This window comes from Apium graveolens, chromosome 7 (genome assembly GCF_009905375.1).
Source record: "Apium graveolens cultivar Ventura chromosome 7, ASM990537v1, whole genome shotgun sequence".
In the NCBI taxonomy this organism is placed as follows: domain Eukaryota; kingdom Viridiplantae; phylum Streptophyta; class Magnoliopsida; order Apiales; family Apiaceae; genus Apium; species Apium graveolens.
This window is the reverse complement of record NC_133653.1, coordinates 9,789,541-9,802,459: the sequence shown is the minus strand read 5'-3', so window position 1 is coordinate 9,802,459 and position 12,919 is coordinate 9,789,541. Positions and strand designations below refer to the sequence as shown.

At 32.5% G+C, this 12,919-nt stretch overlaps 2 protein-coding genes across 2 annotated transcripts; both read left to right on the top strand.

Moving 5' to 3' along the window:
• Window positions 1-399: 399 nt before the first annotated feature.
• Window positions 400-2,545, top strand: LOC141673226 (uncharacterized). The gene is made up of 4 exons (XM_074479957.1): window positions 400-850; window positions 959-1,131; window positions 1,572-2,269; window positions 2,311-2,545. Exons 1-4 carry the CDS (start codon window positions 400-402, stop codon window positions 2,543-2,545), a joined length of 1,557 nt encoding a protein of 518 aa, XP_074336058.1.
• Window positions 2,546-4,321: 1,776 nt separating this feature from the next.
• Window positions 4,322-11,270, top strand: LOC141675143 (uncharacterized). The gene is made up of 5 exons (XM_074481865.1): window positions 4,322-4,438; window positions 6,243-6,601; window positions 6,902-7,221; window positions 9,243-9,708; window positions 11,048-11,270. Exons 1-3 carry the CDS (start codon window positions 4,355-4,357, stop codon window positions 7,017-7,019), a joined length of 561 nt encoding a protein of 186 aa, XP_074337966.1. The 5' UTR covers window positions 4,322-4,354; the 3' UTR covers window positions 7,020-7,221; window positions 9,243-9,708; window positions 11,048-11,270.
• The last annotated feature ends 1,649 nt before the right edge of the window (window positions 11,271-12,919 follow it).

Sequence of the window (12,919 nt, the reverse complement as noted above, 5' to 3'; positions counted from 1 at the left end):
GACAGCTACTGCCTCATCCTTGTTCTTCGTTTTTGTGCATACTTTCCTCTTCTCCCATTTCTCATTATGTTCCTTCATATCTTCTACCATTTTTCTTTCCCATCAAGCTCCAATATCTACTAATTTTAAGTCAAGTAAGTGTCATTCTTAAACTACTTATATTGTGATTATCATGATTATTGTTTGTTCATTTCTCACATATTTAATTGATATAATTTAAATAAAGTGTTAAATATTAGTTGTTAATAATTTAAGTGTAGTGTTCAAAATAATTAAACATATACTATAATTATTGTTCATTTCTTGTCACTAAATATCCTGTACACATATTAAAATTATTTAGATATGTTTTGTTAATTAGTATTAAGTTATTTATTATACTATCTATGCACCTTGTAGATGACGTCGGATCGTAGTTGGATGAATCGTCGATTTGATGCAAGTAAAAACATTACGAAAGAGTATAAAATTGGTGTTGATGGTTTCATTAAATTTTCCGTTGCAAATACGGATGATTCAAAGGGGAGAATAAGATGTCCATGTAATGAATGTGGAAATTTTTACATAAAGAATCCCGATGATGTGATATTACATTTATATCGATATGGCATTATGCCCGCATATACAATATGGTATTTTCACGAGAAGAGTGCTAGGTCGAGGGTTGACATTAGGACGAGTTCCATGAATTTTGATAATACGCATGATGATTTTTATGATGCACGTGAAATGTTTGGAGATTTTTCCGAGGCAAATAATAATTTTGAGAATATGCATGAAGAACCGAATGCAACAGCAAAAAGTTTTTACAGGATGCTTGATAGTGCTTCTGAACCAATTTATCCAAATTGTACAAGTTTCACAACATTATCATTTGTGAGCAAACTACTTAAGTTCAAACACAGACATGGTTGTAGTAATAAGGGATTCGATTAGTTACTTGAATTTATTGGATCAGCGTTGCCTGAAGATCACAAGTTTCCCATGAGATACTATGATGTGAAGAAGTTAGTTAGTGGGTTGAGTATGGGATACAAAAAAATTGATGCTTGTCTGAATGATTGCATGTTGTTTTACAAAGAAAATAGTGAAAAAACACATTGTGATATATATGACGAAGGTCGATATAAGGTGTAGAAGGATTCTATGTAAAAGTTGATTTCGAAGAAGATTTTGAGATACTTTCCTCTTACATTGAGACTACAATGATTATTCATGTCCGAGAAGACTGCCAAATGTATGACATGGCATCATGATAGAGTTGTAGTTGAGGGTCAATTAAGTCATCCAGCTGATGGAGATGAATGGAAATAATTCAATAATAGATTTCCTCAATTTGTAAAAGAAACACGAAATGTCCGAATAGGCCTTGCTAGTGATGAATTTGATCCTTTTCGAGATGCATATGCAAGGGAATATACGGCGTGGCCTGTGATTGTTATTGTTTACAATCTTCCACCACCTATGTGTACAAAGTTCCATACATGTTTATGCCCCTTCTCATTCCCGGGCCGAATGATCCGATGAAAGACTTTCATGTTTATCTTCGATAACTAATTGATGAATTGAAGATGTTATGGTTTACCGGGGTGGAAACATATGATAGGGTGTCACGCTCAAATTTCACAATGAAAGTAGCATTAAAGTGGACAATTAATGACTTTCCAGCACTTGGTATGATTAGTGGATGGTCGACTAAGGGAAAATTGGCATGTCCGGTATGTATGGGAATGGTAAAGGGAAAACAACTCAAACATGGTGGTAAACCTACATTCTATGGTATAGCTCATTATTTTTTGGAAGAAGATGATCCACTAAGAAAAAGCACAAAGTTTGGACGATGTGAGAGACATTCAGTCACAACTCGACATTCTGGATCAAGGGCAAAGATGCTTTGTGAGCAAATGCAGTTTCCTCTTCCTGGAAAAACTATTAGGCAAAAGCCGAGGGATTATGGCGTGACACATAATTGGACACACTATTCTCCATTTTTTGAGCTACCAAATTGGGAAACACTGAGTCTTCGCCACAATATTGATGTCATGCATACTGAAAAAAATGTGTTTGATAACATATTCTACACAATGCTTGGTGATAAGAAAAAAACCAAAGACAACTCAAACGCAAGAAATGATAGTAAGGAGTTAGGTGTACACTGTGAGTTGTGGATTCAGGATGATGGCACAACACCAGATGCACCATATGTGCTTGGGAAAGAGCAAATCAATAAGCTATTCCATTGGATTAAAAGTTTGAATCTTCTAGATGGGTATGTATCGAATATATCTAGGTGTGTAAATATGGAAAAAGGTGTATTCGCGGGATGAAATCACATGATTGCCATATTTTCATGCAAAAGCTATTGCCTATTGTTTGTCATGACTTGCTACCAAAGAATGTAGCTGATGTTCTTATTGAGTTGTCTAACTTATTTCAAGATTTATGCTTAGCAAATTTGAAATACACAAATTTGGAGAAGATGGAAAAAGATATAGTGAAGATAATGTCTAAGCTCGAAACCATCTATATTCCAGGGTTTTTTTAATCCCATGGAGCATCTACCTTCATATTTAGCTACTGAGTGTAAGCTGGGAGGCCCATCTAATCATCGGTGGATGTATTTTGTTGAAAGATACTTGCACGACTTGAAATTGAAAATTAATAATAAAGCACGGGCAGAAGGTTCAATGGCAGAGCGCTATATTGAGGAGGAAGCTGTACACTTTTGTGAGTTGTATTTTGAATCCAAAGCTGAAACCGTGCATAATCGACTTCGTCGAAATGAGGTGCCTACAAGGTTTCTTGATCCGAGTGTTTTGGAGGTTTATAGGTATCCTACACAACCTATATTACGTAATGGGCGTAGACTTTTAAGTAAAGTTGAACATAGACTAGTGACATGCTATGTCCTTATCAATTCACCGGAGGTTGCACAATACTTACGGTATTATATACTTCACTATCTTTATTATTTTAAATTTGACAAATTTAATTTTAGTGAATTATAACTTACTAAAATTTAAATTGTAGTGAGTTTCAGAGGTTGGTACGTAGGCATCATCCGGACTTTAATGATGCACAACAAGAAGGAAAACAAAAAGAACTATTCGCGGGTTGGTTTGAAAGAAGGGTACGTTTATAAATATATAAATGTGTAGGTGTGTGTATTGTTGTAACAATATCTTATTACTCTTACACATCTTTACACTTCATTTCTAAAATAATTTAGGTAAAAGATGACATTGAGCTTAAAAACAAATTCAATGACCTAATAAAAGGACCATCATATGAAGTGGAATCTTACAAGGGTTGCAAGTGTAATGGTTATAAATTTGATTGCGGACATTTTAGTGAACGTACTTCTTTAAATTCCGGTGTACTTGTCATTGGTAAGAGATTAAAGAAGTTCCTAAAATAGAAATTATATTAATTTTATAACATTTATATATAATTTTGCCATGTTTGATTTATAGGAAGTTCTTATAAAGAAAGTTTTGGAAATTATTATGGACGACTCCAAGAAGTACTTGACCTCTACTACCACAATGGTCATCATGTTATCTTATTCAAATGTCATTGGTTTGATCACACAACACACGTCAAAGTGGATAGAAACCGAATTACTACGGTTGATATCAAATCAAAGTTGAATGCCAACGATGTGTTCGTGTTAGCTAGTCAAGCTCATCAAGTGTATTATGCACCAAGTATTATAAATACAAAGTCATCATGGTACACGGTCCTCACCACAAAGAGTCGACAAGTTAATGAAGTTATTCCATTAACCGAAGAGGACACATTTGATGATGATATTTTTCAAAATGATGTTTCAAATGCTTCATCATCACAAGTTGAAAGAGTGGTTATTCGTGATCCTTCAATTTTTTTATTGATTTGAGAAGTTTTGAAGATGATTACTCCATATATGAAGATATTGAACAACAAAATGATCAAGATATGAATGTTGATGAAGAAAATGATAGTAATGATAATGACGATGACGATTAATTTTATTCTATTAAATTTGAGATTGAATGAATTTATGTAAAATATTTTATTTGAATTATGTTAGTTTGATTAGATTTGTTTTCCTTAATTTTATGTGATTTACATAATGTTGTTTCAAAGTTTAAGTTTGAGGCAGGGGAAAAGAGGCAGTAGCTACTAGAAGTGGAAAACTGGAATAAATTAAAAGTGACCGATTTTCGTGGAAATTATATTTATAAAAATGACTACAATCAGTCGATTTTAAAATCTACACATAATGTATACACGGGCCGGCTCCAATTTCTTTTTATTATTATCTTTTTCTTTTATTACATCTCTCTCGTCTCTTTCTCTCGGCTAAGCATCAATGGTGGGTCAACTCTATCCAACAAAAATCGATAGTCTCCCCTCTCTATACTCTCGCATATCAACTCAGCTTACATCTCAGCAGGTTAGATTTCTTTATTAAATCTCAATTAGCCTACTGATTCTTTAAGATTTGGGGATTAGGGTTTTTGAGATTTATAGATTAGGGTTTTGGGATTTGGGGATTAGGGTTTTTGAGATTTGGGTTGAGATTTTTATCTCCTGGATTCTCTCTGCTTTTCTTTTCTTCGTCTTTCTTTATATATTTTTTTATCTATCTTTCTTATTTTTTTTATTAAATTTTATACAATTTTTGTATAAAATTGTATACTGTTTGTAGTAATATACAATTTGGGTTGATGTTTCTGGCTTCCTAGGCATTATGAACTCATGTATTTGACTAAGAATAGAGGGCTAATATCGGAAACTTTCCCAAATATTTAACACTAGACTGATTCCCTTTAAAGTTGAATCTCTGTTGCTAAAATGGAACGTTGACTCCGTTATTTTTCCGTGATTAGGAACACAATATTTGGTTTTGAGCATATCGGCAAATATCAAATAGTCAGAAGATTAAGATACTGACTTCAGTAGCAATATAAGGGGGATTGTTAAATTAGCTAAAACTACGATTGTTAGAATGTTCTAACACCAATGAATATTAGGCAATTGATGTACTTCCAATAATAAACAGAGGGCAAATCGGTTAGCTAAAAAAATCAAGGACAATACTTGTAGTGCTTGCAGAAATTTCTGTTCCATTTCCCCCCATAAATTTGTTCTTTTTCTCTAAGCTACAATAAGGCAATATCTTACTCTCTTCGATCTCATCTTCCTTGACCTGGCCTACACGGACATAGTAGTTAGAAAATGGATATATAACTAAAAGCATTTGTTAACAACTCAAATTGTTTCAAAGGCCAGCAGTATTCAGCATGCCTTAAAATTTCTTAGTAGTAATAACTACTTAAATTTAAACTTAGTATACAAGATTTTTAAATGAAAATTAAATGATCCTCGACCTTGCTATAAACATATCATTTAAATGTATTATTAGTGATGTATGCAACTTAGTTTGAGACTTATGGTGCAACACTACTATGAAAGTAATGAAACATATATATATATACAAAAATGTAGAGGCATGCAAAAATTGTTATATATACAAAAAAGTAAAGATTGTTTTTGTTCTTGACCTTGCTATAAAAGATTTTATTGATTTTAAGAACACAATATTTGACTATTATTAACTTGTTTTTCTGTGCTCTGATTTTTTTTCAAACCTGGGTTAATATTCTTTTGAATTTGGCTTTCATTCTAACAAAAAAACTACATCTTTCTCTGGCATCATTTAACATTTTTTACTATATATAATGTTATGATTGCATCATTATTGTTACTTTTATAGCTAATTAAACAAAAATTTTACTAGTAATTAGTTATTAGCTATAGCAGATAGATCGAGTTTGGATTTTTAGTAATCACTTTCTATCTACCTTGTTTACTCTCTCTCATAAAGTTACTCTTCTTGTTATGTAGAATATTGGTTTGCAGTTGCTTATTTTGATGAATGAATGTGTTAGTTTGTGATTGATTCTATGTTTATACTTCAGTAGTATTAAGAACTATGAGTTCTATGGTTTAACTTGTTCTAATTTTTTTATTTTTATATTTTATCTACAAGATTCGGTTTGTGGTCCGTGCACTTTCGTTCTGCTGCTTGCTCAAGCACGCACAAGCGCGAGAAAATATTGAAATAAAAGTACTGTGAGATAAATTGACATGTTTTATTAGACTTAAAACTTAGTTTATACTAATTTGTTCGTTGCGCATCATATATATTCCCAATGTTCTTACAGATACATATTTAATTCTTATTTTTATAACAGATCGAGAGTCAAATTTGGTTGTTGATTATTTTTATGGTTCTCATGGCATTGGGTGGCTCAAGTACTAGCAGTGGGGGAAGAGGTACTGGTAGTGGCGGAAGGGGAAGGAGAAGAGGAAGGGGAAGAGGACGGGGAGGGGCCAGGGGAAGAAGTGATGTAGGAGACAGGGGAAGGGGAGAAGCTATGGGAAGGGGTGATGTCGGTGATGCCATGCATATTGAAAATGGTGGCAGAGTTGATGAGGAGGAGGATATAGCACTTATTGTTGAAAGTCTTCAGTGGAAAGCTTCACAAGGCGATTTTCATAAGAGACCGATAAATGGGGTTAAACTTGTGACTGTTCACTTTGTTGACAGATGGTAATTTGGCTTAATATTTATTTTGATAGAATTTTTATAGTCTTGTTATTTGTTTTTTTTCCAGAACTTGAATGTTTGTGTTATTTTAATTATTACAGTATCAACGAGGCTCATTATAAAAAGACTCTACTGGCCATAATTCGATCTCTTTGGGACAAAGATATCATAAATACAAGTGGAAAAACAAGATAAGCTTTTCTGGATAGTTGTGCAATTGATTACAGGGTATTGAAGTACTTACGAGTTGGTACATTTAGAGTTTGAATTTAGGCTAAGAATTGTGTATATTTTGTTTGGCAGGTTTATTACAACTATGAATGTACAGATGAAGAAGGAGATCGATATGTTAAAGCTCATATTCAAAATAACTGGAAGCAACTTCTTAGCAAGGAGAAGAGTCGAGCGGATGAGAGAGTGAAATTAGCCATAAGTCTAGGCTACACTCATGCAACCAGACTTATGGTGAAGCCACATTATTTTAACAAGGGTTCTTGGGAAAGCATCACTAAGCATTAGGAGACGAAAAATTTAAGAAGGCTACAGAGATAGGGAGAAACAATCATGCTAAGTTGGACTTCAATCACAAAAGTGGGGTTGTTCCCTTCTGTGTGAGAAGATAGGTATATTTTGATCCCTTTTGTTATGCATTTATACTTGTGCAATATTTTACAGGTTATTCTGTACATTTTGATGCACTAGTCAGTTTGCTTTTCTTCCTAAATTACTGCATATTTAGGTTTTCTATTCATGGTTGCTTTATCTTTTAAATATGTCTAAATTTGATCACGAGCCCTGCACTAAGTGGCAGAAGGTATGCTTACTATCTGAAAACTTATTTGTTTGAGATGTACATGCTTGTATCTAGCACGTAAACGTATAACTTTATCAAACATTAGAGGAAAATAGAAGCAGTGGTTGTTATGGTTGTAGTTTACTACCACAACATCAAGGAAACTCAATATGAGAGTCAACGATCTCAGGATTATTTTAGTAATTTAAAAAGAAAAGCTTATGGACTAGATGCCCTTTTGATACCTTTCCAGACACTAGAGATCTTCTCGGTCCTTACTCTTTATGTTATGGTGCACCTAAAATTTGTAGAGAGTAAGATATATATGATACCAAGTATTTTGCATAAATATAGGTTACCTAGTTAATTATACAGAATTACAGATTGTGAACAAAAATCAAAAAGACAAATATAGGTCACCTGGTTAATTAACTTCAGAAAATACACTGAGATTTTATCATTTAAATCTTACTAAACGATACCTGCAATTTTAAAATTGTCACAATGTCTATGTATTCAGTCTTTAGTCTTTTCCATATCTACACAGTATGAAGTAGTAATCGTTAAAGGTATTATGCTATTTGAATTAAATTCCACAGCACAATGAATCACATTACATTTATATTCCATATTGACTCATGGATTGTTAATGTACTAATTACTGAAAAATAAACTTGCAAAAATACCACCTTCCTAGACTAGTTGTAACTTATCCATCTCTCCTAGCTTTACATTTGTAAGTATTTCATCTCTTAATTCTACATTAATATTGTAAGTATGACTTGTACATATGATCCATTTACCTACTATTAATTTGATCAAGTTATCTTATCACATTTTTTGTTATTTGAATCTGGTTTATTGCAATTCTATAATGAACATATGCATCATCGCACTCCCTATGTGATATCATCATCAAGTAGGGAGAAAATATGTGTACCTGTATATGTTCATGATATATGTCCAATATATATCACGTAACATATAAGACGCAGATGATTCGTGTATGTATTACTTGTAAATAATCTTATAATGTAATAACCAAAGTGCATTTGCATTTTTATATGTTAATAATCTTAGATTCATTGGCGCTCACAATGTTAATAATTAAAGATTTCGAAGATTAATTAGAATTTGGATGTTTATAATATATATATATATATATGGGTGTTGTATACAAGTACACTAAATACAGAACTATGGATACTTAGCCATGAAATCTAGATAACTTCGAACTTGAGGAATATGAGCCCCAAAGGCTAGGTTGGTTTTTGTTGATATGTGGGTAAATGATCTATTGGTATCAGTATATCACTATAATATATTTGACGACAATTTTTACTCCCCCACAACAAACCAGGTTATATCAGCTAGCATTTAAATAAAATGATCCAGTCAAGTTTGTTATAATTATATGTGAAAAGATGTTCTTCTAGAACTTACAACACCACTGGGATAAAATAGAAAGAACATACGAATTTAAAAATTTATAATTACGTCTTCTGCTTGCTTGAGCACCTACAGTTTGCACAAACATCTGAAATGGTCTAAAATATTGAAAAAAATAAATGATATTAGTTTGAGATTAAATTGGCGACCTTGCTTTTTATTACACCTTTTATAATTTCCACTTGTTTTCTATTTATTGTGGGAATTGGATGATAATTTGGAGACACCTATGACTGATCTGGAATTTTTTAAATATGTCTACAACATCGACGAGCCAATAATAAAAAAAATAATGGTTTATTGCAAACTTTATTCAGTCAATTGAATTTTTGCACTAATATATATTTATTATGGTTTCTTTTCTTCGTGTTTGGACTATTTGTTATACATTGTATTTTGTAGGAATCTTTAGAGGCCATGGTCAGCACTCAATCAACCCCTAAGGCACCTCTCTCACCGGTTAGCCAAAGGAAGCGAGACTTGGAACTACTTATAAAGGCAAGGATGCCAAAAAAATAGGGTCGTATTGTATCCTCGAAGTTCTTTATCGGAGTTATTGGGAGCTGATGAAGCAGCTAGATTAAAGACATCCCAGTCCGCTCAGGCCTCCTCTCAAACAAGCATTCCAGAAAATTCATACGCACTGATCCGAAAGGTTTTATCTGAAGTGACCACTATGGTCAAGTCTTTGGACGGCATGGATCGAGTTTCGCGTGCAAGGCTTAATGAATTGATTGAAAAATCAGCCACAACAGCTTTTCCAGACAATACCAATCCGCTGCAGCGATCATCATGGGACCAATATATGCGGATTGCAAGTGAGATTATTGATCAAGTGATACAGAATTTTGAGAAAGTTATTGTGGAGGTAATACAAAAACTTTTTAGCTGTCTATCACATATTTAAATCTAATACAACTTTAAAACATATCAAGTTATTTTAGATTTTCTATGGACCTTATAATCTGATAAGCATTAGAAACGTGATAAAAATATGAATTAACAGCTGATAGAAAAGTCTAGTAATTAACATCATATATATCAAGTTTTTAGATTTTCTATATTTGTTTTGCATTTTCATACATGATTATATGTGTTCTTAGTTTGTGGTGCTATAGCTGGTATCATCTTCTATATATCTTTGATTATTTTTTAGTAGTTATCAAGGAGTTCGCAGAAAGTTCAACATTGTTCATTGTCAACGAATGTGCTATGCTTAAAATTTATTTGCCTATGCTGTTTGTTATATTTAGACATTCAGAACTCATTTCAATAGCTTCAGTAGGTTCCGTTTTTAGTTTTAAAATATTATTTATTAGCATGAACTTAGAAAACGAAAGAAGTTCAGTATGTTCCATTTTTAATTTTAAAATATTATTTATTTTTAGCACAAATTTTATAGGAATGGTATCTTAACAGCATGCTATTGTTGTGCAATCCTTTATTTGTCAAAAGGGTCTAATCCCAACTATTAAGGGGGGACCTGGATATAATAAGATTTTGAATAATTAGAGGCCCAAAAAATTGTTTTTCCTCAAAAAAATAGTTGAAATCCTGAGTGTATTCATATGTGCATATAATTATATGTCGTCACTTGTCATGCCGTCATGTAATTTTGTAAGTAATCTGGGGAAAAATGGGGATATCGAGTGACACTCTGATAATCTAAGCTTTTCATCGTAAATTTAATGACCTTTAGTAGCATGAACTTAGCTAACGAAAGAAGTTCAGTAGGTTCCATTTTTAATTTTAAAATATTATTTATTTTTAGCACAAATTTTATAGGAATGGTATCTTAACGACATGTTATTGTTGTGCAGTCCTTTAGTCGTCAAAATGGTCCAATCCCAACTATTAGGGGGGACCTGGATATAATAAGATTTTGAATAATTAGAGGCCCAAAAAATTGTTTTTCCTTAAAAATTAGTTGAAATCCTGAGTGTAATCAGATGTGCACATAATTATATTTTGTCACTTGTCACTTGTCATGTAATATTGTAAGTAATCTGGGAAAAATTGGGATATCCAGCAGCGATACTCTGATAAACTAAGCTTTTCATAATAAATTTAGAGACCCTTGGTAGCATGAACTTAGAAAATGAAAGAAATTCAGTAGGTTCCATTTTTAATTCTAAAATATTATTTATTTTTAGCACATTTTTTTTAGGAATGATATCTTAACAGCATGCTATTGTTTGTCTATGTAGGGTAATACGCTGGAAGTAGTTCCAGGGGAGCATACCAGGCTTTTACTAGAGATGGATGATGAGCACGACCTCAACCCGAACTTGTTCTACTGTCCTCTTTATGAGTAGTATGTATAAGTTTAATAACTTTTTTTAACTAGTGCTTTTAAGCAAACTATGTAACATTTATCTTAAACTTGATGTAGCACTGTTTGGTACTCGTGAGATAGTGTTTAATGGATCTGTGGGGAATGTAAATTAAGTTTTGTAATTTTTGGTTATTCCCTGTTTTTTCTGTTTAGACCCATGTTAAATATGAATGGTTAGTTAAATTGATAGACCAATGAGACAGGTTACAACTCTAGAGAATTACCAGGCCAATTTTGTTTCCTTGAATTGACCATATAAAAGCCACCGTCTTCAGTGACTTTAATAAGTAAGCGGGAAATTTAAAATTTAGTGAAAATCAAAAAGCGGGAAGTTCAAATTTTCACCAAAATATTAAGGTGAAACTTTGACTTGAAATAAAAGCAACCGCTAATGCGGTCATTTTTATATAAATTTCACCGCGAAAAATAATTTCGACCAGCTTAAAAGCCACCGGTAGAGGGCGGTCGATTTTGTACTAAAATCCACTGATTTTAGTCCTTTATGGCTAAAAGCAACCGATTTTAAACCGGTGGCTTTTAGCCTTTTTTCTTGTAGTGTTATGTCATACCTGCAATTTCACAACTTGCAATAGAGACCGGTCGCTTTCATTTTTCTTTGTCTGTTGCATTGTAAGTCTCTAAGCATTAAGGTCCATGTACATTCAAACAAGTAATTATCCTAATATTTTCCAAAAAAAGGCAATGATTCAATTATGTACTCCCTCACTTCACACACACATATCATAAACTAGCTATCATACTTAGGGCAAACATTCTCCCTAAATCAAAACAAGATAGAGTTTTTGATTTTGTGGATCTTAAGATAATGTTTCAACTAGTAACTAATAAGGTTGAGTTTAACTTAAGCTATGTCATAATTTTGAACATGATAAATGGGTTTTATGAAGAATACATGCCATATGCTTTGCTTATGACCTCTCTGTTTGAAATTAATCAAGTTAAACTAATCAAAACCTTTTCTAAGCAAATTAAATACTTTAATGTTGAAACCCTTTACCAAGATAAGGTCCCCTTGAGTGTGTGTAAGCCCCAGCCTGTGAATCTGATTAAAATGCCTAAAATAGTTAATCTTGAGAAAACCAACAATGAGATTAAAGTGCTAAAAATGGAAATAAACAGTCTTAAAGTAATCAATCTTAAGTTGGTCAATAGGATTAATTACCTAGAAGAAAAGATTCTTAGGAAAGAGGCCTTGCTTGAGGATTCTGAAGCAACCTCAAGAAGGCATGTGAGTGAGGAGGAAATTGAGCCTATGAGAGTTGGTGAGAAGGCTGATGAGATTGTTTGTGTTGGTAAGGGGAAGGATAAAGTTGCTCGTTTTGGTCAGAAGGATGATGAGTTTGTTGGTTTGGCAGCAAAAAGAAACAGAAGAAATTTTTCATCAATCTCATCATTTGAAAGCTATTAATCTCATTGTAAGTTCTTTGTTCAATTTATTCATTGTTATTTATTGTAGTTAAAGTGAACTTTGTTAAAACAAAACGTTCAATTCCTACCAGTATTGGTAGGCAATGACCAAAAACAAAGAAAAATGTGCATTTTTGTATTTTTTTGTTGATCGTTTGTCACATTTTTGTTGAAAAAACTCTAAAGACCTAAAGATATATTCATTTTAGTAGTAAAATTCAAGAAAATAGTTGATTATACTTACATTCTCGTGTTTCTCTTACATTTATATATATTATAATTATTACGAAAAAAAATAATAAATATTGAAACGTTT